The 27,308-nt window shown below is 42.7% G+C and overlaps 1 protein-coding gene across 1 annotated transcript; it reads right to left on the bottom strand.

The window, feature by feature from the left end:
• Positions 1–715: 715 nt before the first annotated feature.
• On the bottom strand, positions 716–26,498 carry tvp23b (trans-golgi network vesicle protein 23 homolog B (S. cerevisiae)). The gene is made up of 7 exons (XM_068058019.1): positions 26,406–26,498; positions 26,201–26,283; positions 16,330–16,474; positions 11,394–11,483; positions 10,706–10,837; positions 10,235–10,363; positions 716–1,778 (listed from the first exon to the last, which is right to left on the bottom strand). Exons 1-7 carry the CDS (start codon positions 26,415–26,417, stop codon positions 1,746–1,748), a joined length of 624 nt encoding a protein of 207 aa, XP_067914120.1. The 5' UTR covers positions 26,418–26,498; the 3' UTR covers positions 716–1,745.
• Positions 26,499–27,308: the final 810 nt, after the last annotated feature.

The following is a 27,308-nucleotide window of genomic DNA, read 5'->3' on the forward strand; positions in this document are numbered from 1 at the left end:
ATTCCAGTGACTTCAGGAGAAGGGAAAAATGCCAACAAAAATGCTCTTGAGAAGGAGATTACATTGGGGAAGAGGAATTCCCTTTAAAATAGAGCTATTTACATGTACGCTGTCCCTTTTAGAGGTGTGTTGATGATCTTTCCACTGCTTGTTCCAAACTGTTCACATAATTTATCATGAAGTGAAACTTACTGATTCAGATTCTTCTTCCTTTGTCTAGATTGAGTAGGTCCATTTAAATTTCAGGCAGAAGGCTTGGTGAGGTTCAGGAACAAGCTGTTGCTGTACAAGCCATTGGTAGGCAGACCCACCCCAGTTTCACCTGCTCACCAATAAAGCAGCAATATGTCCCTTCATTGGTGCGCGAGGCCCACTGTCCTCTGCAAGCAAAGCTGGAGGCAGTCCAAGAAAGTGTGCAATCGCACAAGTGAAGTTGTTAGAGGTAACGGAACCTGCTATTCCTTTAAAATTATCCCTTTTAGTCTGTCTTCATTTTACAGCAATAATTTTAGAATTATTTTGAAAATAGGGTTATTTTAGTGTCTATTCTTGACAGCAAGATAGTTATCATCCATTACAGGAATCTTCCTGTCTGAACACAGTCCACTGCTTAATTGCTGTGGAAACTGCATGAAGCATCATCTGGATGGCTACATCATGTGGATAAGAATATCATGGCCTATGTTTACAATCTGCTGCAAACTTCATTAAGATGTTGAATGATGGGCCTTTTATTTCACAGTTTAATTATTTCATACATATAAAGGAGAATCCAAAACCCGACTGTTGGGCATCCATTTGTGCTCGGCTTCAGTGTGATACAGTGAGACAGTAACATCTGTCTGGTATGAAAACACGAACAAGACTCACATTTATACACATCACATCAGAACCATCTCAAAGTGCTTCTTGACGACTTACTCTGAAATGGAGTATTTGGTACTAGTTTGCAGGCTATATTTCAGCTGAGTCCTGATTGCCTTTATCCTTCAAGAGGTTTCATTCACCAGCTAAATCTTAACAGCTTGAATCACAGTCAAAAGTTTTCCAAATTCTATTTTAATCCTTCCACAAACGTCAAGTCTGTACAAAAGTAAATTCTTCCCACTTCACTGTAGTGCAGAAGATGTCATGCATTTAAACATGAATTTATTGCTATACTTTATAAACTGGAAATTGCTTTTCTCTGGATGTTTTGTGCATTTATAAAGGATGTTGTTTTCTTCGCCACATATTTCTCCTTAAAGAGCAGCTCAAACGCTTCACAAATCTCTCTCTAGCGTTTTATTAAAAAGTACATGCAATTTCTAAACCTCATCCCATCAACATATTTTTATGTTTATTATAAAAGTTCTAAAACTTGAGCTTGACCCTCCCCTCCCACCCCAAGGAGTAATAAGGATGCTGCTTCCTCTTGCATATCTCTTCCATCCCCTAGCCACAAACACAATTACATCAGTTTATCAATCTGGAATGATTCTAAAATTAAATTTTGCTACAAAGGCTCATTTCAAGCTCAATCACAGAAAATTAAATCAATTTGAGTTGAGAGACGACAGCTTCCGATGCATAATTAATGGAAAGAAAGAAAAGCTTTAAATTGTGAGAGGATTGTAATATTTTTCCTTAAATGTGTTCATGAATATTAAAGGGGGAAAAATATGTAAAAATTGGCAGTCTTCAGCAAGAGTTCCAAAATTCACAATACAAAAGATGTGTCAAGTTTATTTTCCAAAATGCCATCCTTAAGATTCTGTGTTGTCTTCTTTCGTCATTGCCTGTAATGATAAACAAGTGAATTCGATCAGCCAGGCTGCTCAGAGTCTGCTTGGTTTTCCAAAACACAGCAATCTATCATCATGTAACCATCTCTGTATTTTTAGTATCATGCCAACCATTAGATAATAGCATTACAGTTACTTTGACCATGACATTATAAAGCTATTTCAATGAAACCCACAAGGTACACAAACATTATCTGAACCATCAGATCAGATTACAGCCTGGGACTCACTCTCTCTTTAACATTTGCAATCTATGGTTTCAATGTTGGATGTGTGCACATGAAATGACTGAAGAAAAGTCCATTTGATTTTTTTGGTCTGTTTTTATTCCTGTAGGGGCACAATTAAGTTCATCAAAACAAAATGTGAATGCTTACTGGGGCATTCTATACCCAGTATTCATTATAAATTAACAGCTTACTTCTTCACGCAAAATAAGCAAGGACCCTATACTTCAGGCTCCCTATATATAGCACCAAAGCTACTGTTTAACAACTAAAGCTGTAGGCAAAAGGATGTATAATTTGTTAGTTAGCAGTAAATGACAAGATATCTGAGGCAGGCAGCCACAAAGAGAAAGAGCCCACAAATCATGCATTATACATTTGCCAGAAGCTCAATACTTATTATTAAATAGGACTTATCAGTTGGTTTCACACAGCTATAGATCACGATAAGAAGACACTCACAAACATTTCTAATCCTTGTATGGAGGCATCATTTTGGGCAGATTTCTTCTTTTTAAAAGAAATGTTTAACTTTGTATGTTCTCCTGGTGTCAATACTGCATCAATTGGCACTATTATCAGGTGCTGTAAGACTCATGATACTCACTTTCAGACTCCATTATTCAGACAGAAAAGTGGAAACCAGAAAGTTTTCAAACAGCCATTTTATACAAATGCTACACCTCGGTCACACTGCTCCCCCGGAGCTGACAACATCACTTGCACCATGATGGATCAATCATTGCACCGTTTTCATTATTAGGATATTAGTGCACACACTCTAGATTATTTTGGATAGGAGCTGTTTTTCTGTTCAGCTCACAAGATACAAATTATTCATCTTACTGCTGTAGAAAAGTCATGGATGCATCTCGTCAAGGTCATTTAAGTTTTGTCGAGGTGCAGAGAACAACCACTTATTGTAAGCTATGAGATTAATGGGCTGCTGTTGCTGAAATAAATCTAAATATACTCCCCATAAATTAACATTTGAAACCTTGATCTCCATGTTTATAATCATATTACATCAATACTGAAATGGTTTTGAATGCAGTCTGTATGGAACATTTTAATTTGACCTGTTTCAGACAACACAATCTTAAGGTTTTGATCCAGGAGATGGATAGGTGTAATTAAAAACCATTTAACCACAGTAAAGCAGTGCGTCTGTAGATATCACTGAAAATGTCATTGGCTTTAAGAACTATTGTGATCCTCTGACTCTTGAAAGCAGGATTTTGATGTACAATTATGAATTTGGACCTAAAAATACCATCATTCCCTACTGACCTCTCAAGTACAATAAAAATTTTCTCACCGAGATATCTTGACTGCCTTCCTCCCTTAGCGTCTGCACCAAATGACTTCTCGCCCTCAGTGATTTCAACCTCCACCTCAACTTATGTTTTCTCTCCTGAGTTCACTGCCCTCTTATCTTCCCTAAATCTCTCCTTCATTGTAACCTCCCCAACCCCCAAATTCACAGCCACTCCTTTCACCTTGCCATCTCACGTGGTCTTGCTAGTCCCATTATATCAATCACAGATAAGACCACCTCTGATCACTTCATTGTATCACTATCCACCCACATTGCCCCTTCCCCACCCCAGCCCTACCTCCTCTGTATCCACCCCTGAAAAAAATATTCCCCAATTCACTTACAAGTGCACTTTCAAAACCTCAACTATCTAGCCTTTGGCCCTCCATTCACCACAGCATTTCTGCAGCTACTGATTTGCTCAACCACACCCTCAACTCCACCCTTGATGCCCTCGTTCCCAATAAAATCATTATTCACTCTCGTCCTGGCCATTCCCCTCATCTCCACTCCCATAAGTCCAAAGGATGCAAGGATATGGCAGACGACTGGTTTAACCATTCACCACCAGCTCTGGCTGGGCCACTTAAAATACTATCGGGTCCTGCTCTCATCTGCTAAAACTGATTATTCCAGGATCATCCTGGAATGCAAAGATAACCCCGGCTTCTTTTCGCTACTGCAAACTATCTTCTTAAACCCCTCTCCCCTGTTCCCTCCAACCTCACCTCTAACAATAAGTGCGAGGAGCTCATGGATTTCTCTTGTCACCAAGATCGAGACCATTTGGTCAGCTGTCTCTGCTGCATCCCTTCCTTCCACAAGCCAACCTGGACAAACTTCCTCTGAAGCTCCTGCATGCTCTAGCCCTGAACTCACATCTTTCTCTAGTTTCTCTCCCATCATGCCCTCTCTGTGCACATCTTGTCCATGAGACCCACCTCCTACTCCCTCAATCCTATTCCCATTAAACTGCTGATCACCAAACTTCCCCTTTTGGTCCCCATGTTCGCTGATATTGCAAACAGTTCTCTCTCTTCAGGTGTTGTTCATCTCTCCTTTAAATCTGCCGTCATCACCCCTCTCAACAAAGCAACCCTTGACCCCACCGCCCTTGCCAACTACCGTCCAATCTCCCTTTCCTATTCAAAGTCCTTGAACCAGTTGTAGCCTCCCAAATCCATTCCCATCTTTCCCAGAACTCCATGTTTGAATCCTTCCAATCAGGCTTCCATCCCTGCCTCTGTACCCAAACAGCTCTTATCAAAGTCACAAATGACATCCTACGTGACTGTTACAAAGGTGAACTTTCCCTCCTCGTCCTTCTTGACCCGTCTGCAGCCTTTGACACGGTTGACCACACCATCCTCCTCCAATGCCTTTCCACTGTTGTCCAGCTGGGTGGGACTGCTATCACCTGGTTCCATTCTTATCTATCTAAGCATAGCCAGAGTATCACTTGCAATGGCTTCTCTTTCTGCTCCCTCACTGTTACCTCTGATGAACCCCAAGGATCTATCCTTGGTCCTCTCCCATTTCTCATCTACATGCTGCCCCTCAGTGACATCATCCGAAAGCACATTAGTTTTCAATATGCTCTGACGAAACCCAGCTCTACCTCACCACCACCTCTCTGACTTCTCCACTGTTGCTAAACTTCAAGCCTGCTTATCCAACATCCAGTACTGGATGAGTAGAAATTTGCTCCAATTAAATATTGGGAAGATTGAAGCCATCGTTTTCGGTCCCTGCTCCAAACTCCGTTCTTCATGGACTCCATCCCTCTTTCTGGCAACAGTCTGAGATTAAACCAGTCTGTCTGCAACCTTGGTGTCACATTTGACCCCAAGATGAGCTTCTGACCTCATTTATGCCATCATTAAGACCGCCTATTTCCACCTCTGTAACATCACCCAACTTTGCCCCTGTCTCAGCTCATCTGCTGCTGAAACCTTCATTAATGCCTTCGTTACCTCTAGACTTGACTATTCCAATGCACATCTGCCTGGTCTCCCACATTCTACCCTCCATAAACTTGAGGTCATCAAAACTCTGCTGCCCGTGTGTTAACTCACACCAAGTCCCATTATCCTATCGCCCCTGTGCTCGCTGACCTACATTGGCTCCCGGTCAAGCAACTTCTTGATTTTAAAGTTCTGAACCTTGTTTTCAAATCCCTCCATGTCTTCAGCCCTCCCTATCTCTGTAATCTCCTGCAGCCCCATAATCCTCTGAAGTATCTTCACTCCTCTAATTCTGGTCTCTTGAGCATCCCCGATTTTAATCGCTCCATCATTGGTGGCTGTGCCTTCAGTTGCCTAGGCTCTAAGCTCTGGAATTCTCTCCCGACACCTCTCCGCCTCTCCTTCTGCTTTTAAGACACTCCTTAAAATCTACCTCTTTGACCAAGCTTTTGGTCATCTGACCTAATATTTACTTATGTGGTTCGGTGTCATACTCCTGTAAGCTTCTGTGAAGCGCCTTGAGATGTTTTATTACACTAAAAGATGTTTATAAATCGTTTTTGTTGTTGCCTTATGGCTCAGTCTGTAAAAAAAAAATTGTGCGATGTGGTATGAGCCACACTGTCCAGGACAGCCAAGGTTCAGTCCCTGGACTGCACTGAGTTAGGTAATCTCAGCATTGGAGATCTTATAAGTCACCTCAGCAACACTGGGTGGGCAGGGAAAAAAAAAAATCAGGTAGCGTTTCCACTCCTGATGGGAATCCAATAACCTGTGCTGGAGGTTTGTAGGCATGGATGTCAAATGCATCCACTGTGATGGTTAAGAGACATGTCCTTTTCAAATCTAAGGATGATTCCAGGGTAAAGGTTCTGGTGGTGCTGGACGTACAGCAGGACAGAATTTCCACTCACCACACAGTTTCCCATATCCTGGGAACAGGATTATTAACATATTGAAGATGGACACAGGCATCATCAGTGGCATTACAAGGGCAACCCATTCGGCATAAATGGTAGGTTTTCAGAGCAGCAGGACTAAACTATGGTCAGTTGGGCCATGGGGTGATGCTCCCTCAATGTAAGCCCCAAAACAGCAATCAACCTCTCTCTGATAGATTGTTGCTTGAATTCCTTCTGGTGGGGCCCACTTGCAGCCCAGAATGGCACCAAAACCTGTTGCTTGCAGCACATCTAACGACATCCCCATGAGAGCCTGGGAACACCCCGAGACAGACCCCATGCTGAAGCTGAGAATTAGAAGAATTTGCTGAAGGGACAGAACCGGATGTCTTCACCATCACCACACCTGACTCCAAACCAAACAACAAGCTGAAGCTCTAAGCCACTATTTTTTTTTAAATACTTATGCATATGAGATTTTGTGAGTCACTTTAATTCTGTTTACAATAGCCTTAGGTCACCTGGCAAGTACGGTTGGATATAATATAGGAGGTCGGTCTGCCTTTTGTTAAGGCAGTGACTAAGCAATTAACTCAACAGACATGTTCATTTCATTACTTCAGTCTATGGTCTGGATTTTAGCCTGGAGGTGAGTTCTGTGCTGTGAGGTTGGGATACCCAGAAGAAGGGGGGCGAGGAGGGGGAGGTGATGGTGATCATGAGACAGATGGTGATCGGAGTTCGATGGAGGTCGGGGGGGGGGAGGGTTCCAATTCAGGCAGGGCTGATGGTGATCTGGGGGCAGATGTTGGTCACAGGAGTCTGATGGTGGTCAGGGGGCTCCCAATTGTAGTGATGGTGCATGGGTGGGTAGTGGTGGGCAGGTCATAATGGGGTGGGTGGGAGATCAAATAGTGGTTGGGGGTGGGGCAGCATACAGATTGTGGAAGGGGGGAGGGGTGTTCCTGGGTAGCTTGTTAGGCCTGGAGGCAGCACTCCTGCTCCTCCTGGCCCACAAGTAGACCTGTAAAGAGACTATGGATTCATCCCTTATCGCCTTCTTTTACCTGCCAAGTTTTTCAAGGCCTGGGAAACCCCACTGCCTGTGATTTAAAAATAGACCGACTGTAAAAAGATAGGCAGCCTCATTATAATATTTAAATGACCAACCTGCTTCCTGTGACTGGATTGGTCACCCATCCCCTCGTCCCATCTCCATTAAAATCAGAAGTGGGCGGAATCTATTCTTGTTCCAGACTTTTTTGCATTTTAACCTCTGACATGAACCCAATCTGCCCTTTTGAGAGTTAAGATTCAGCCCCATGTCTCAGGTCAATTTTGTCATTCTCAACAGCCTGGGCTAACAGAGTTGGCTTTCTTCTGTTCAAAAGTCAGATCGGTGTTACTGTATCTTCAGAATACTGCATGGCATCCTCAAATGACTGCTTCAATCTCAAGTAACCTGTCCTGCCAGTTTGAGGTCCCAGTGAATGGCTGTTGAGCAAGATTCGATTGGTGGCTTCTTGCTCAGGCAGAAAGAGATATTTGGCTACTTTCTGCCCATTCTTTTTAGAGGTTGGAGACTGTGGATGAAATTTTACATCGCAGGCACTGGCTAGGTCTGGCATTACTAAATGTGGTGGTAAAATATTGCATCTTATTTTTGTAGCCAAGGAGACGCAAGTTAAAAGTTATGAAATTGAATGTGATCTGCTGTGGTCATTTGCATCTACATCAACAATTTACTTTTAATAAATGGATTGGTATCTGACATCCAAAGTTACATTGTCTGATAGAGTTTCTTCTTCCACAAATCAAAGACTAGGACACGAGAAGGCTAGTGCCAACTACAGTAAACTATCAGAATAACGAGAATTCCTCTTTAACCCCTGGATAATGCAACTGGGCAGATACTGCACTTCCAAATTAAGACTCTGTTGGGAGAAGGCACCTCCATTTATGGTGTCGGGTGCTGAGCACAAGAGAACCATCTGGAATAAAATCTCAAAACATAACAGTCAAGATCCAGCCTGGCCGTGACGCTCCCCAAAGTCTGCAGAGGATTAGAAAATGAAGATTGACCACTTAAGGAACACCAGAAGGGGCTGCCAGCATCTGTGAAACCGGAACCCAGCACCAATCATCAGCTTCAGGTGCGAAGAGAACAAAACAGGAAACGGTTTTGATCATTCTGAAAACTCTTAATAAGTTTTCATTTTGTAAATGTCTCAAACTTCACTTTTCTTCTCCGGTGAGTGCGGTCACAGAAACCTGTGGAATGCCAAAACCCCAAAGGGCAGTCACACTCAAAAAATGTTTCTAAGTGCTTCTGCTGAGATATTAAGCAGATTTGTGTTGGGGGATCTGCAGTTCTTTGGAGAACAACTTTCCATTGTAAATTGTGCACAGCACTGCAAGCACAAGATAACTAGCACAGCTCCATAAATTCATTATATTGGATAAACTGTGCAGACTGTACAGAATTAGAGGTATAGCAGCATTTTTGCTAATTCTGTAAGCCTTTGCAAAATTAATCAGTGTACTTATAATGATAATGGATAGCTGGGAATGTGTGCAACGTTACTGGTTCAAATGTTATCAAACTACCAGGGAAAAGCTTGCATGAAAACAGAACCAAATGCAGAAATTGGATTACAGCTTCAAGGTCATCTCCTCCTGTTTGTTAATATATTTTGTTTCAATTTTGTAGCAAAACATTGAGATTCACCAGGCAAACTGTTGACAATGTCAGAGTTCAAATGTAAACTTGAAATCAGTATGTTAAGTGATGAAGAATCGTTCAACTAAGTTGTGAAATTTTCCAAATTCATTCTTGGGTGATGGCTGGCACTAGCAAGTTGTCCCTGTGATGATGCCAAGCCACACTCCATGTAGTGAAAGTACTCCCAACTGCCTGGGAAGGGCATTGATGAGAGAGGCATTGCTAGGTTTAAGAGAGAACCAGACAAGTTCCTGGAGAGAGAAAGGATTGAGGGAAATGAAAAAGTAAGTAGGTAACGCCATTTTGTTTATGTGCCAACTGTGGCTCATTTGGTAGCACTCCCACCTCGGAATCACAAGGTTCTGGGTTCAAATCCCACTCCAGAGCTTGAGCACAAAAATAAGGTCCGACACTCCAATGCAGTACTGAGAAAGCGCTCCAGTGTTGGAGTTGCCATCTTTCAGATGAGATGTTAAACCGAGGCCCTATCTGCTTGCTCAGATGGATGTAAAAGATCCCAAGACACTATTTCAAAGAAGAGCAGGAGCATTCTCCCCGGTGTCCCGGCCAATATTTATCCTTCAATCAACATCATAAAAACAGACTATCTGGTCATAATCACATTGCTGTTTGTGAGAGTTTGCTGCACATAAATGAGCTGCTGTATGTCCTGTATTAACAACAGCGACTACACTTCAAAAAGTACTTGACTGTAAAGCACTTTGAGATGTCCTGTGGTCATGAAAGGCACTATATAAATGCAAGTCTTTTTTTCTTTAATTTCAAAAAAGAATGACTTTTTTTTGGCCATATTCTGATTCTAAAGATTACTCTGTTTTTGGTTAGTTTTTGTGCTGACTGTGGCTCGGTGTAAACCAGATTCAGAGAGGGTGAATGATGATTTTGATATCATTCATTAAGTATTCTACGTGCAGTCTACAATACATACATTTAGGATACCACACCAACTGGAGTGCATTACAAGTCGGCAAACTTTGAAGAGTTTCTAAGACATTAAAACTCCCAAGATTGTGGAAATCATTATTCAAAACTTAAGAAAAAAATGACTGCTCAGTAAAATGAAAGTAAATCTCATAAGTGAACAACAGATTCTTACAACTGTACTGTATAATTCAAACAAACAAAAGTGCTGTTTATGCCACCTGAGTTACACTACTGAACTTAGTTTCGCAAAATGTTATTTAAAAAAGTATACATTGTCTTACGAGTTAAAAGTGTGTAATAAATACAGTAAACTTCCCAACTTGGGAAGCACTAAAATGTCACAAAGTAACAAGAGTCTCAGATTTAACTCACCGTCTTGAAAAACTGACGGCCCAGATAGGAGGTAGCCATACTGGTCAGATTTTTTCCACTTCCTATTTTACATTTTATGTAACCATACAAATTAGACCCTTGAAGGGTAACACCCATGATAACCACAGCCTGTTTCAAAAGGAAGAAAAACAGTAAGAACACTTGAAAAGAATATCACATGGACACAAAACAATCCCCACCTTATACCACTGAGTCCGCAAAAGGCTGTGTAGAATAACATCGGTTACTGTTCTCTCCCCATCCCCACCATTTTAAATTTATTTTAAGAATGGCACGAATTTTGAAAACAAGATTTCAAGTAGCACTGGTATAACCATCTGTGTTTATATTGCAATCTCCCAAAACTTAAAAAATTATCTGCAAAGCTTGCAAAAAAAAATGGGCAACATGATTTTTGTTAGAAAAATCGACACCACAGAATTAAACTCATGCAGCAGGTTAAGAACTTACCAACCATTTTAGTTTAAAGGAAAAGAAAGTGCTGAAGACAAAAATGACCCACATAATGGGACAGATGATTAATCCTAACCAGAAGATTTTTGATTCAGCTTCAGAAGAGACTCTTTTCCCTTTTCTTGAAGGCTATGAAGATCGTACAGAAAAAACATTTTTAATTAAAACAGAATAACTAAATGTTCTACTCTTTCCTCAGAACTCAACTCAATGCAACTATTCTCTCGGATATACACATATCCAGCTTCATTTAACAGGCTCTCTGCTTTCAAATATCAATATGTATGCAATTAGTTTAAACATTTACACAAATATTTTAGCCATTCAACTACTACCTACAATATTTTTTTTTAACCACACAGTGCTCTGATTTGTTCACATTTAATGGTTTCTTCATTATTAATTTCTTTGATTATTATTATTGTGGAAGCATCTTAAGGGGTCTCTTTGTCCAGTACATGTTGATCACTTTAACAAAGCAAGACATGTTTATATCACAGCAGTGGCCATATACTGCTGGTAAATCAACTCTGCAAGAAGGCATCATAAGTTAGATCAACTCTAAAGTAGCATCCATACTTCCCAAGTCTCAAGGCACATGAACACTGGTTTACAGATCATCTCTCACACACAAGCTTCTTTTGGTCTCGTCTAAACAAAGGAACAAACTTTTGGTCAACCATACCTTCTTGGCCTCAAAGACCCAGTGGCTCTTTCCATCATCGTCAACCTGGTTCCACCAGCGTAACCCCACCAGTAGCCTACCAGTGATATTCTAGACCCGAAATAGAAACAGTGCAGGATAATTAGAAGATCGCGTCTGTTACATTAATGTATGCTGCATAGTAATACTGAATATACATCATAGCATGAACATTGGGTTTTTAGCTGAATTTCGTACATTGAGGATTTACTTTATAAAGATTTAAAACATGACAATTCAAATATGCAGTAGCAATGTTACAAACAGTAGGTAACAATTACAATTGCTACACCACTCATTTAATAAAAGCTGTACAGAATTTGACCATCTGCATTACTATTCAACACAGATAAATGATGCTCAACTCCTTTACACTGGGCAGCAGTCAACTTACAGCAAAACGGTCACCTCTGAACTGCAGCCCAGATTTTGCAAACAGCAACAAAGCGACAGCACTCACCACAGACCTTGAGAAAAGCTGCCCACAAAGATCGAGCAATCTCTGTGCTGGGGAATTTCATCTTTCCCAATATCAGTTTCATTCTGGCGCCAACTATAGGGGAACTCTGGCGTCCGGCAAGTGATGTCTTCAAGCAGGCTAAGCAGCCAAACACATTACAGAATTCTCACAGACAGCAAACCAGGAAGTAACAAGCAGGTTTTATCATTCACTTTTTACAATTTTACAGAAAGCAAAATAAAGATTGGGACATGAACATGGGAATAATGTAGAAGCTGAAGAATCATATTTAAACAGTTTTAATTAAAAAAAGTTATGAAACTTATCAATGGATGGTGAAATTTGACTTTCCCCAAATGTAATAAAAATTAGTTTATCAGGGCCTGAGATTGTTCAACAGTAATTATAACTTAGCATGCCATTAAAAACCTCTTGCAACAGGGCTCAAATATTTTTTGGTGGGGGGTGGGGTTTTCAGTGAGATTAGAACAAAAAAAGTGGAAGTTGGCATCAATTCAGTTGATTTCTAGGATTTCCATTTGTCAGGACTTCAACAGAGCACCCTATGGAAAGCAAGGAATCACTGACAGTAACCTCTGGATTTTCGCATTTATCTATGGATGTGCGGATGCTAGAAGTTGCTATCAGCTTCACAGAGTAATGACAGCGAATGCTGACAGTTTCGCTGTCATTACAACTGCAAAATCCGGGCAAGCATATTCCTACAGCAACATCATAACTGCATATTTAAAGCACTATTTGCTATGTGTAGTCCTACTATGAGAATATTAAAACTTTTAAGAATCTTGTCATCTATGTATCTGCTAAAGATGTGCTCATCACCATTAATCCATTCGAATGGTTACATAATTGACAGAGCATTACTCATAGTGGCTGAACATTTGCTGACCACTACAAAGTACATCATGTTTGCTCAATGGCCCAGATACTGCTGGAAAAATAAATGAGTTCATTGTACAAGCCATCACTAGTGCATAAAAATCTCAGCAACTCATAACGAGGAAGAGATAAACCAGGAGTAATAAATCACCACCACTTGCTGGACCATTGCTTCAAGCTTATACCCATCGAGAAAGGAAGAACAGGCTGGGTCTAAAGAGAAGGCTGATCTAATACAGGTCTTTAAAATTATGAAAGGTTTTAATTGAGTAGACACAGAGAAAACGTGTTTACTTGTGGGGGAATAGCAATACTAGAGGCCATCAACAAGAAATCAAGTAGGGAATTCAGAAGAAATGTTTTTACCCCACAGAGTGGTAAGAATGTGGAACTCACTACCACAAGGAGTGGTTGATGCGAATCGTATAGATGTATTTAGGGGGAGATGAGGGAGAAGGGTATAGAGGGTTCAGTTGATAGAATAAAAAAACTTTCACAGGATGTGGGCGTCGCTGGCTAGGTCAGCATTTATTGCCCATTCCTAATTGCCCTTGAGAAGGTGGTGGTGAGCTGCCTTCTTGAACCGCTGCAGTCCACGTGGGGTAGGTACACCCACAGGGCTGTTAGGAAGGGAATTCCAGGATTTTGACCCAGTGACAGTGAAGGAATGGCGATATAGTTCCAAGTCAGGATGGTGCGTGGCTTGAAGGGAACTTGCAGGTAGTGGTGTTCCCATGCATCTGCTGCCCTTATCCTTCTAGGTGGTAGAGGTCGTGGATTGGAAGGTGCTATCAAAGGAGCCTTGGTGATTTGCTGCAGTGCATCTTGTAGGTGGTACACACTGCTGCCACGGTGTGTCGGTGGTGGAGGGAGTGAATGTGGATCGGGTGCCAATCAAGAGGGCTGCTTTGTCCTGGATGGTGTCAAGCTTCTTGAGTGTTATTGGAGCTACACCCATCCAGGCAAGTGGAGAGGATTCCTTGACACTCCTGACTTGTGCCTTGTAGATGATGGACAGATTTTGGGGAGTCAGGAGGTGAGGTACTCGCCGCAGAATTCCCAGCCTCTGACCTGCTCTTGAAGCCGCAATATTTATATATGGCTACTCCAGTTCAGTTTCTGATCAATGGTAAGCCCCAGGATATTGATAGTGGGGGATTCAGCAATGGCAATGCCGTTGTCAAGGGGAGATGGTTGGATTTTCTCTTGTTGGAAATGGTCATTGTCCGGCACTTGTGTGGCACGAATGTAACTTGCCACTTATCAGCCCAAGCCTGAATGTTGTCCAGGTCTTGCTGCATATGGACGTGGACTGCTTCAGTATCTGAGGAGTCACAAATGGTGAGCATTGTGCACTCATCAGTGAACATTCCCACTTCTGACCTCATGATGGAGGAAGGTCACTGATGAAGCAGCTGAAGATGGTTGGGCCTTGGACACTGCCCTGAGGAACTCCTGGGATTCAGATGATTAACCTCCAACAACCACAACCATCTTCTTCTGTGCTACATATGACTCCAAACAATGGAAACTTTTCCCCCCGATTCCCACTGACTCCAGTTTTGCTCAGGCTCATTGATGCCACACTCAGTCAAATGCTGCCTTGATATCAAGGGAAGTCACTCTCACCTCACCTCTGGAGTTCAGCTCTTTTGTCCATGTTTGGACCAAGGTTGTAACGAGGTCAGGAGCTGAGTGGCTCTGGCGGAATCTAAACTGAGCATCAGTAAGCAGGTTATTACTGAGTAAGTGCCGCTTGGTAGCACTGGCGATGACACCTTCCATCACTTTATTGATAAAAGACAGTAGACTGATGGGGCGGTAATTGGCCGGGCTGGATTTGTCCTGCTTTTTGTGTGAGGACACACCTGGGCAATTTTCCACATTTTCGGGTAGATGCCAGTGTTGTAGCTGTACTGGAACAGCTTGGCTACGAGCGCAAGTTCTGGAGCACAAATCTTCAGTAATATTGACGGATTGTTGTCAGGGCCCATGGTCTTTGCAGTATCCAGTGCCTTCAGTCATTTCTTGATATCACACGGAGTGAATCGAATTGGCTGAAGACTGGCATCTGTGATGCTGGGGTCTTCAGGAGGAGGCCGAGATGGATCACCCACTCGGTACTTCTGGCTGAAGATTGTTGCAAATGCTTCAGCCTTATCTTTCGCACTGATTTGCTGGGCTCCCCCATCATTGAGGATGGGGTTATTTGTAGAGCCTCCTCCTCTGGTTAGTTGTTTAATTGTCCACCACCATTCACGACTGAATGTGAGATTGCTTAGCTCTGTCTATCGCATGCTGCTTCCGCTGTTTGCCATGCATGTAGTCCTGTGTTGTAGCTTCACTGGGTTGACACATCATTTTGAGGTATGCCTGGTGCTGCTCCTGCACTCTTCATTGAACCAGGGTTGATCCCCCAGCTTAGATGAGGAAGGATGGGAGGAAGCGCAAGTGGAGCATAAATGATGGCATGGACTGGTTCGGCTAAATGGCCTGTTTCTGTGCTGTACATTCTACTTAATTCCATGTAATTTGCACTGCTCCGGTTTTGTGAGGTTAACAGCAGGATTGCGTGATCAAGTTCCCCATGAGTTTCAAGAAATTGCTGGATTTACACCATAAATATGAATGAATCGCGCCATAGCCGAGTTGCTATTTCACATCATAAGGACCCTGCTAATGATGCGATTTATGATCCTGACATAAAACTCAACCATGGAGGACCAGACAGAGAACAACTGAAATGTGGAGTCTCACTGGTGCAAGTAGTAAAGTGTTGCTGGAAATTATTTAAATTTTACATTTCTAAAAGTTTTTCATCTCACTTTTCTTTGTCACATTTTTCTCTCTCAATACAATTTTTCTTTTTATCTTTATTTCTCTTCCTTTATCAAATTTAACTATAATTCTTCTCCTAGTCACTCGCTCTGTTTCTTTCTCTATCCTTATATTTCATTGGTTAAGGAAATGGACCAGTGCCCCACTGACCTCCAATTCATGCCGAGCCCTGCAAGATTCCCCACTCCTGCAATGGCCAACCTCTCATTGGGCTGAATGTAAACACGAGGAAGGCAAACTGTTTGCTATGACAAGATTTAAATACCAGGAAAGACTGAAGATTAGGAAGTTCAGTGCAAGAAGGAAAATCAGCTTTAATTTCTCTTTTACATATAGGTATTAGATTTGTGGAATGAGTTACTCGGGCAGCCACTGCAGGAAATGATCCAAGTGGGTTTTGGGGCAACTAGACATTTTTTGGGGGCGGGGGGGGGGAGAAGAGAGAGAACAGATTGAAGAATATAGTGAGTTTTGTGGGGTTAAAAGCGATGAAAAAGGAACAGTCATGATTCTACCAAATGGTCTTTTCCAACTCCTAAAGAAAACTGGTATTGAACAGGTTTTTAAAAAAATATATGTTGGTCTTACATTTCTTTAGCGAAGACACAGCACTGGATGTCATGGTGTATGCCAGTAATCCAATAGTATTCAATACAACACATGGCCCAGACAATTTCCCTTTACTGAACAGCTAAATTAGGTTTTTCAAAGGTTACTTACTTTTACAGTCCAGAAGTCACATGATAGAAGCAAAATTATTGTCACAAAGCAGGCAATAAAGCTATTGCTCAGAAACTCACAAAGAAGGTAGACAACTATTGCACTAATTCGGAAGAACAGGTGGAAGAAGCATGCCACTGGATGCCTTGAAAAAGAGAGAAAATATTTTTCAGTAAATCCACTGATTTCTAACAGTACATTAGCACAACTACAGCACAATATCATCTTATGTGTGGTATATCACAGCGAGTTTCCTGTCAATATCAATTTTATATATTACACATACAGCAAAAAAGTGTCATTATAGAACCTAATTTTAACCTCTAGGTTGTTAAACTCCAGAAAGCTTGGTATGAAAGGATAATGCTGAAGCCTATATTTACTCAATTTCACATTTAATGGGCAGAGTAAAACGATTACAAACATGTAGCTCCTCACTCAAAACCCTCTCCCAGTCTCAGTGAGCGTCTGCTTATAAGTGCGCAACAAAGACTCCAATTAACACCCTTCACCCACATATAATCAAACCATTGATACTCAATTAACATAGGTACGCGTGGGTTTGAGTGCAGGTGGAGAGGTTAAAAACGTGAAAATTGACAGCGTGTCGGGAAGTTGGCTCCAAGCCACCGACTTCCACGTTAAACTGCAGCACGTTAGGCTGGGTGCGAGCAACCCTCTCGGAGAGATGTGACTTGTCAATTTCAATCAGTTAATCATTCAATTGCAGCGATAGCAACGTGGGTTTTGGAACTTACCTATGGGTTCACGGGTTTCCCGGGCTTCCTGGAACTTGCCAGTGAAAGCAAGATGAGAACACAGCAGCAACTGAGGGAGCTGAAGACATGACAGGAAAATATGCCAAAAAGTACTGGTATCTCACAGCTGCTTTCTTCCCTGATTGTGTTAAAGATCTTGATCACAGTACTTGTGCTGAGAAGTTACTTTGACAGTTTTGGAGGTGACTTTCACAACACTGGAGATTTCTACGAATGATCTCCACTCTGGAGCAGTGATCGTGCAGATTTTTTTTTTTATTCTTTCATGGGATGTGGACGTCACTGGCAAGGCCAGCATTTGTTGCCCATCTCTAATTGCCCTTGACAACTGAGTGGCTTGCTAGGCCATTTTAGAGGGCAGTTAAGAGTCAACCACATTGCTGTGGGTCTGGAATCACATGTCGGCCAGACCAGGCAAGGACAGCAGATTTCCTTCCCTGAAGGACATACGTGAACCAGATGGATTTTTGAAACAATCAACAATGCTTTCATGGTCATCAAATAGATTTTAATTCCATATTTATAAATTGAATTCAAATTTCACCATCTGCGTGGTGGGATTCGAACCCATGTCCCCTGAGCATTAGTCTGGGCTCTGGAGTACAAGTCTAGCGACATTACCACTACACCACCACCTCCCCTAACAGCATGGGTGCTGTTTATGCTGTTTTAATTTGGACCTTGGATGAGGACCAAGATGACCAGCAGCATCAATAGCACTAGCAGAAGCAGGAGCAGCAGCACTAGCAGCAGAACTAACAACAGCTTCACAGGTCTGCACACCACAGGAGGGAGGGGATGAGCAGAGAGGTGCAATTCACCCAACACAGAGTGTACATGAAGAGAATAAGCTTCTTTGACATCTTGGTAGGGTCGGGTCTATCACCAGGTGGTGAAAGACATTTGAAACAAGCCCTGCCGCCAAGTGGACCTGCTGGCCGTCAAAGTCACCACCCCCTTCAACTTCTTTGCCCCTGGCTCTTTCCAGGGCACTGCCAGAGACATCTGCAGGATCTCAGTCAGTAGCCCACGACTACATAAGACAAATGACTGATGCCAGGATGGGCAATTATGTCAACTTTGCCACCAATGATGCCAGCCAGAGTGAGTGGATACTGCTTCGCAGTTCTAGCTGGTTTCCCCACAGGTGCAGGATGTAATCGGCTGCACACGTGGCAAATAAGGATCACCCAGGCGTACTCATCAACCACAAGGGTTTCCACTCCATCAATATCCAGCTGGTGTGCAACCACAAAAAGATCTTGATACAGAATTATGCAAGATTACAGGGCGGCTTCCATGATGCTTTTGGCCTTCCGTATTCCATTCTCCCTCATCTCTTTTGCACGTCAAAGCAGACTTACCAGATGGCTACTCGGAAACAAGGGATACCCACTTAAAATGTGGCTGATAACACCCATGAGAAACTCAACCAATGAAGTCCAGCAGTGATACAATGACAGCCATATGACAACCAGATGTGTCACTGAGCAAGCTATCAGACTGCTGAAATTGCATGTCAACTGCCTGGTCAGATCTGGATGTGCCCTTCAATACTCACCTGCCAGAGTTTCCAGAATGGCCGTGGTGTGCTGCATTCTGCACAATATTGTACAGCAGTGGGGTTTAGATCTACAGGGGGAACAAGACACAGAGCCTCTTCAGGTGATTCAAAGGAGGCTGCGGTGGAACGTGACACAGCCAAGGCACCAGCCGTGGCACACATTGCTGCCCAGGATGCCATCATTATTGCAAGGTTCACTTGGGTTCCACCAGTGAATCTATCTGACAGCTACATGCAAAAGTCACTCCCCCAGCACTAACCTTCCCCCAACACAAAGCAGTCTTGCAAACAGCCAAGCATCCTTTTCACAGCACCCCCATTGCTCAGAGTCAACTCTTGTCGTACCATTCATTGCAAGTGGAAAGGCCGCTTGCCAGGCACCAACCAAAAATGAGCATCACAGTAAAGTGGCAGAAACAAACTTTTTGTGGCTCAGATATTAAACAGAAACTTAACATTTTAACATTGTGTAATGCACCCATGTGTAAACACTTGTGCAATTACAAAACTTTCTTCTCCTTGGCACTTCTATGTGTTGCAACTCCTGTGGCTTCAGCAGAGGCAGACTGCTCAGATCCCTGCTCTGACTGCTGAGATGCTCTTGGCCGATGTCTTCTGGGTTTTGGAGCCTGTAAAGACCCTGCCAAAGACTGCTCCACCTGTACCTGTGCAGGGGTAGGCACGGTCATCAGCACACAAGGCAGCTTGTGGGGCACTGACTGAGTGGGGTGGAAGGGGCGGGGGGGGTGGCTGAAGGGAGAAACGGGTGAGAAGTAGACACTGAGTGGACACCCCACTTCCAGCACCCCTTTCAGCAGCATCCTTCTCATGGCTGCTAGCAAGGAGCTGGAGAACACTTTGCTGTAGGTCAGTGGGGTGATAAATGACCAAGGCGTGGGTATCTATCAGTCATCCTAATTAAGGTGGCATTCATAGCATGCACGCCATTGGTGAAGGCCTGCATGTACTCATGTGATTGCTGCGTTTGATACTCCATGCGGTTGGCCACTCTTTACATGGACAAAGACATCATTGCAAAGGCCGGCAACATCACGGCACTCGTACTCAAGACAGACTCCTCCAATTACTCTGCAAGCATGTGCAATGCGGCTGGAATGCCTTCCAGTACATTGCACATTTAATACAGCCAGAGAGGTTCAGCAGCTACATCCAGTTGAGCAGAGCTTGGAGCATTCTGTGGCCTCCAACACGGACGCTCCACTGGTGTCTTTGTCTGTACCATTTGCACTTGCTTACTTTTGTTATGTAAGTCACCAAGTGAAAACTCAACTCCCATCTCCTTACCGGTGCCACCGAAGTGAGAGTTCGAGCTGGTGCAGGCCTGCATGAGTCCTGTGATGCTGCACCATCAGAGTGAGTGACCTCCTCTGAGAAGACATTATCCTCCTCCTGCACCAACCCCCTGTGGGACATTTGACTGCTCTGCAGAGATTAAAAGATGAATTAGAACTGCCAAGGTAAGAACGTTTTAGGTGATCATTATGCAAATGATCATATTTCACTCACTGCTGACATCAAGTCAACATGAGTTAGTGTTGTATGCCATGTGGCAGTGTCATATTTAATTCTGTCACCAGGTAGCTGGAAGGCCCCCATTGCTGACAGCCAGGCTTGCCAAAACTGCACTGATGTCCTCCTCTGCAGCTGTCAGTCGTGAGACGGCTGGAGGGCCATCTCCGGATCTCTGCCTCTCCCTTTGTCCTGTGCTCTCATCTCCTGCAAGGAGGGAAAGAGACCTTTGAGTGAAAGTAACATCATGTGTTGAACAGATGGATGGAGAGCATTTGTGGAGGATGACTATGAGGGATGGGTGTAACATTGCATAAAGATGAGGCTGAGTGTCAGTGGTGGATGGAGAGATGGGGATGTGAGGAAGCTCATAGACAGAGAGGGATGGGTGCACCTGCAAGGTAAGTTGGTGTGAGGAGTGATGTGTTGGAGTAGGCTTGAGAATGTAGTGATGAGGTTGGCATTTTACAAACATCACGTGTAGTTAAATGTGCCACTGTACTCACCTTTCCTGCCCTGTTCAGTTCATTAGACCGCTTTCGGCATTGAAACCGGGAGTGTGGCACCGTGCTCCTGCCGCTGACCTCCTCCACAATCCCAAGCCAAGCCTCTGTGGATATACTGACAGGCTCCTTCCTCCAGTCTGTAGGAAACAATATCTCCCTGTGGGCCCTTACTGTCACATCCTGGGAGGTGCCACCAAAACAAGGCACACCCTTTGAGCATGTGCACTCCATTCTGTCACTTCCTGTGTTCTGCTCCCAACTCCAGAATCCATCATATTTCATGTTTGCAATATCCCTTTAAATAGTGAAGTTGAAATTGACTCACATGGCTCGTCATCATGCCTGCTCACCTAATTGGTTGGGAAACCCAGAAATAATACATTAATGCAGTGACTGGGTTAAAAAGCCACTGACAGACGCACTGCGCTTACTTCCAGGTTTCCTGCACACTACCAGACACCCCCCGCTCCCAGCTTATCGGCAACTTAAAATCCAGCCCCTAATCTCCAAAAACTTAAAACATTGTTCCAAGTAAAAAAGCTTCATTCAGACTGCTTCTACATCTTTATGTAATCTATTGCAACACAAACAAGAGAAATTTCATGTTTTACCAGAGTAGGTCTATTTAGAAGTTTGTCCAACTATAAGAACAGCAGGATACTTAAAATCATATATTAGGTCAGTTTCCTTTAAGATAATATTATATAATAAAGATTTTCACTATATTGATTGTTCAGGATTGCAAAAATAGCCACTTCGGAAACATTCACACTCAAAGTTTAGCATCAATACTAAGCCAAAACCATTTTGCACCAAAGCTTGGAAGGTAAAAAGTCTGAATTGACTCCACAGCAAAGTGGAATCAGATTTCTTCCTCCAACGAAGCTCACTCTGTTTTATTATGGTGTCAGGTTCGGTGCTGTCACAGGATTCAGGCCACAGTTGCATTGTAACGACAGTCATCAATGCAAAATCTCGACAGTTGTACTATAAATGCACCTTTAATGTAATGATTAGCCAAAACTAATGCCAAATCCTGCATGCTAAATTTGGAAATTACATACTGGGCTGATTCCGTGATCCAGTGCTGCCAGCAGGAACATCTGCTTGCCCTTCTCAAGGGCAATAAGGGATGGGCAATAAATGCTGGCCTGGTCAGCGACGCCCACATCCCATGAATGAATTAAAAAACAGGTATAAATCAGGAAATTAGAGCTGCATCTATAATAGGCAATACAGTTATAATAGGCTGCTTAAATTTATATATAGATTGGGTAAACCTAATTAGCACTAATGCTGTGGAGGATGACTTCCTGCAGTATGTACAAGAAGGGTTTCTGGCGCAGTATGTTTAAGAACCAACTAGGGATGGGGCTATTTAAGATTTAGTATTATGCAATGAGAAAGCAGCCATTAGGAAATAGTGACCACAATATGACAGAATTCTACATTAAGTTTGAAAGAGATATAGCTCATTCTAAAACTAGGGTCTTAAATCTGAACAAAGGAAACTATGAAGGTATGCGGGGTAAGTTGGCTACGGTGGATTGGGAAAATACATTCAAAGATTTGACAGTACACAGGCAATGGCTAGTATTTAAAGAGGTATTACACGGTTTACAACAAATATACATCCCTCTAAGACACAAAAACCCAACAGGAAAGATGAATCATCCGTGGCTAACGAAAGATGTTAAAGATTGCAATAGGTTAAAGGAAGTGGTTTATAAGGTTGCCAGAAAAAGTGGTAAGCCCAAGGATTGGGAGCAATTTTGAGTCCAACAAAGGAGGACTAAGAAACTGATAAAGAAAGGGAAAAGAGATTATGAATGTAAGCTAGCTAGAAACATAAGGCGGACTCTAAAAACTTCTTTAGGTATGTGAAAAGGAAACGACTAGCAAGGACCAATGTGGGTCCATTGCAGGTGGAGACAGGAAAGTTTGTGGTAGAGAATGAAGAAATGGCGGAGCGACTAAGTAATTACTTTGTGTCTGGCTTCATGGAAGAAGACACAGAACATCTCCGTGAAATACTAGGGAACCAAGGGATTTGTAAAAATGAGGAACTAAAAATAATTAGTATCAATAAAGAGGTAGTACTCAATAAATTAATTGGATTGAAAGCTGATAAATTCCCTGGATCAGATGAGCTACATCGCAAAGTATTGAAGTAGGTGGCTATAAAGATAGTGGATGCATTGGTGGTTATCTTTCAAAATTCTATAGATTCTGGAAGGGTTCCTGCAGACTGGAAAGTAGCAAATGTAACTCCACTAATTAAGAAGGGAATGAGACAGAAAACGGAGAACTACAGACTTGTTAGTTTGACATCAGTATTAGGGAAAATGTTAGAACCTATTATAAAGGATGAGATCCCCGGACACTTGGAAAATAATAATATGGTTGGGCAGAGTCAACATGGATTTGTGAAAGGGAAATCATGTTTGACAAACCTGTAGAGTTTTCTGAGGATGTTACCTGTAGCATTGATAAAGGAGAACCAGTGAATGTGGTGTATTTGGATTTTCAGAAGGCTTTTGATAAGGTCCCACACAGGTTAGTAAACAAAATTAGAGCACATGGGATTGAGAATTGGTTAACAGACAGAATGCAAACAGCAGGAATAAATGGATCATTCTCAGGATGATAGGCTGTTACGAGTGGGGTACCACAAGGATCAGTGCACAGGTCACAGCTGTTTACAATCTATATAAATGACTTGGATACAGGAACCAATTATAATATTTCCAAATTTGCTGATGACACAAAACTAGGAGGGAATATAAGTTGTGAGGAGGATGCAAGGAGGCTTCAAGGGGATTTGGATAGATTAAGTGAATGGGGAAGAACATAGCAGATGGAATATAATGTGAATAAGTGTGAAGTGATCCACTTTGGTAGAAAAAACAGAAAGACAGAATATTTCTTAAATGGTGAGAGGTTGAGAAGTGTTGATGTCCAAAGAGACCTGAGTGTCCTTTTTCATGAGTCATTAAAAGCTAGTATGCAGGTGCAGCAAGCAATTAAGAAGGCAAATGGTATGTTGGCCTTCATTTCAAGGGAATTTGAGTACAGGAGTAAAGATGTACTGCTTCAATTGTATAAAGTCTTGGTGAGACCGCACCTGGAGTATTGTGCACAGTTTTGGTCTCTTTATCTAAGAAAGGATATACTTGCCATAGAGGGAGTGTAACGGAGGTTCACCAGATTAATCCCTGGGATAACAGGATCGCCTTAAGAGGAGAGATTGTAGAAACTGGACCGGTATTCTCTAGAGTTCGAAGAATGAGAAGTGATCTCATTGAAACTTACAAAATTCCTACAGGGTGTGACAGGGATAGGATGTTTCCACTGGCTGGTGAGTCTAGAACAAGAGGATACAGTCTCAGAATAAGGGGCAGGCCATTTAAGACTAAAATGAGGAGGAATTTCTTTACTCAGAGGGTGGTGAATCTGTGGAATTCTTCACCCCAGAGGGCAGTGGAAGCTCAATCATTGAGAATCTTCAAGACAGAAATCAATAGATTTCTGGATACTAATGACATCAAGGGATATGGGGATAGTGGGGAAAAATGGCATAAATGTAGATGATCAGCCATGATCTGTTTGAATGGTGGAGCAGGCTCGACGAACCGAATGGCCTACTCCTGCTCCTATTTCCTATGATCCAATAATCGCATTAAAATTAATGGATGATAAAACACTGGCTGCAAGCCTGCGATTTTCCACAACATGCTCCCTGTGAGAGCACCAGTTCATACAAAGGAATCTCCTGAAAATTTAGAACAGGGATAAAACTTTGTTTAAATATTTATTTAGTAATCACATTTTTGCTGTCGTCAAAATTTCATGACTTATGTGCAAAATTTCCAATTTCTGATCACCCCTGCCAAACTAATGAGAGTCAAAGGCAAGTATAAAGAGAAAAAAACTGATAACCAAGTCTTATTGACTCAATTAAGTGAGAGGGAACAAATGAAGACAAAAGGAAAAAAGATTACTTTTCTGGTGTACTAGCTCATGTACCAGTATATTGTAATGATTGCTACATAAAAGTTACTAAAAAGTTAATGAACTAGGAATTACCAAAATAAATCAACCTATATAATTAGTTTCTTTTGAAAAACTAGGCAATTATAAATCAAAAGTAAAAGCTTCAGTAGCAATGCACTCCAGTAAACAAGTTATACATGGACTTCAAGTATAATTATGCAACGACAATAATAGCTCAAAAACAGCGCAGTGAACAATGGCAAACTTTACAGCTACAGTACAAATGTACAAGATTTTATAACTTACTCCAAGCAAGTCTATGCCTAACCTGAGGTCAATTACTAATAATCAGTTCTATTTTCTGTTGTATTTCCTGGAAATTTTATGAAGTTTCTAATGTATTTAATGAACCTAAAAATAGTTTTCCTTCTACTAAGGATGTTGATTTGGCAAACTGCTCTTTGCACTGATCACACAATAAAGCAACAAGCAGGTGATCTGCTGGCATTGGGCAGGGCAAGCGTGAAGTAAGATTTCCTTAAGATACAAGACCTGAGGGCTGGGCTAATCTGAATTAAAAGAACGTTTCAGCGTTGAACCTACTTCTTACTTGCTTGAATCAGTCTGCTTACAGACCTATTGTGACATTTTCTATATTTTCAACAAATTATTCTGCAAGACTAAAAATAAACACCCGTCAGGCTAGAGACCAACCGATCAGAATGACATCCTGGAAAAAGACATTGAGGCCGGCGCACTCCCAGTGATCCAAATCCCCCAAGTGAACTGCATTCTTCACCTCCCCGAGGCTCGACTTTAATCCACTTGAATCACACAGACCTGACATTTTATGTTTCACTGATATTTCTAAAACCTAGATTCACCTTTCAAGAAGATCAGGTTCTTTTGACTTTGGCAACTCACTCCTACAGCTAACTCCTCCCTTACAGAGCTTAATTTGCCCCTGAAACTAACACCACCCCAGCACTAAGGTAACTCCCCTAAAGATCTAATCCCCTGCAACTAACTCCCTATAGATCTGACAACTGCACCCACCCCCACCACCTCCCCAACAGAGATAACTCCTTACAGATCTAATCCCCTGGAGCTAACTCCCTATAGCTCTAACCCCCTCCCCCCAACAGAGCTAACTCCCTGTAGATCTAACCCCCCGCCAGAGCTAACTCCCTATATATCTAATCCCTCCCCCAAACAGAACTAACTCCTTAACTAAGCCCTCCCCCGAGCGCTACCTCCCTATATATCTAATCACTTGGAGCTAACACCATATAGACCTAGCCCCCGCCCCCAGAGCTAACACCCTGTAGATCTAACCCCCCACCCCACAGAGCTAACTCCATACAGATCGAACTACCCCCTCCCCCCCTATTCCACCACCCACAGAGCTCACTCTCAAAAAGAGTTAACTCCCCTCGCCCGAGCTAACCCTCGGGCTCAGAGCTCCTCGATCCCCGCTGACACTCTCCCCACCATATTACCGGATCTTCCTTCTGTTCGGTTTTCGCTGCCCCTCATCCTCAGCATCAAAAGGCGTCACGTCCTCCGCCTCATCGCTGGACTCCTGCAAAAACAGAGACGCAGAAATGAGTGAGTGGTGGCCCGAGAACGGGGAAAGGCAGGTGTGCAGGCTGAGTGAGCTGGGTGCTGTGTCTCAATGTCTCTCCCCCCACTCACCCCCCTCACCTGCCGCATCATCACTCCGCTCCGCCATTGACAGCACTTCCTCCCACGTGCCTCTTGTTTACCGAACCCGCCGATGCTTCCGGCCTGGGCGGGGAGCTCTGTGCGCACGCGCGGAATTCTGCCCCCGGGTCACGTTCCATTTAGGAATGTGGCGGTTCCGGGACAATGTGTGAACGTTCGGAGAATTGTAACAAGAGGGGCAGAGGTCAGGGTCGGGGTAGGGCTGATGAGCCTCTGAAGTATTTCACAATGACTGATTGTAGGTAGGAGAGGCGGCCACATTGCATGTAGTAAGGAGCCAGGATGAGATGAATGACCAGTTGATATGGGTATTTTTTGTTAGTCCTGGCTTCATGGAGGAAAACTGGCCAGGAAATTCTCTGCTCTTGCTTAATAAGTTTTATATAGTGTATCTTAAAAGTAGAGAAATGATCCCAAAATGTGTAATGGGACAAAACGTGGTGTACAAACTAAAGAAGGTATTAGGACGGGTTGCTAAAACTCTGGCCAAAGAGGTGGGATTAAGAAGGTGGAGAAGTGCCAGGGTTCATGCTAGGAATTTCAGGTTATTGGGCATAGCTGCCATCAGTGGGGTGAAGGGAAGGATGTATTAAAGGCCCAGAGTAAAAGGAACAGAGAGTTTGGGGAGGTGTGAATGCCCCTAGAAGTTAGAAGTAGGAACAAAGCTATGAAAGGGTTCAAAAATGTAGATGAGAGTTTTAAAATAGGGTAGGGGTGAAATGTGAGCAGGACCAAGTGTCGGATAGGTTATGGGTAGCAGAATTTGATAGGCTGAAGTTTACAAAGTGGGTAAAATGGTAGGCTGTGCTATATGTAGTAACCTATAAATCTATAAGAACAAAACTAAAGCTACCTGATGTTGACTATGTTCAGTTTAATCAG

Source organism: Heterodontus francisci, chromosome 26, assembly GCF_036365525.1.
Source record: "Heterodontus francisci isolate sHetFra1 chromosome 26, sHetFra1.hap1, whole genome shotgun sequence".
Lineage (NCBI taxonomy): Eukaryota > Metazoa > Chordata > Chondrichthyes > Heterodontiformes > Heterodontidae > Heterodontus > Heterodontus francisci.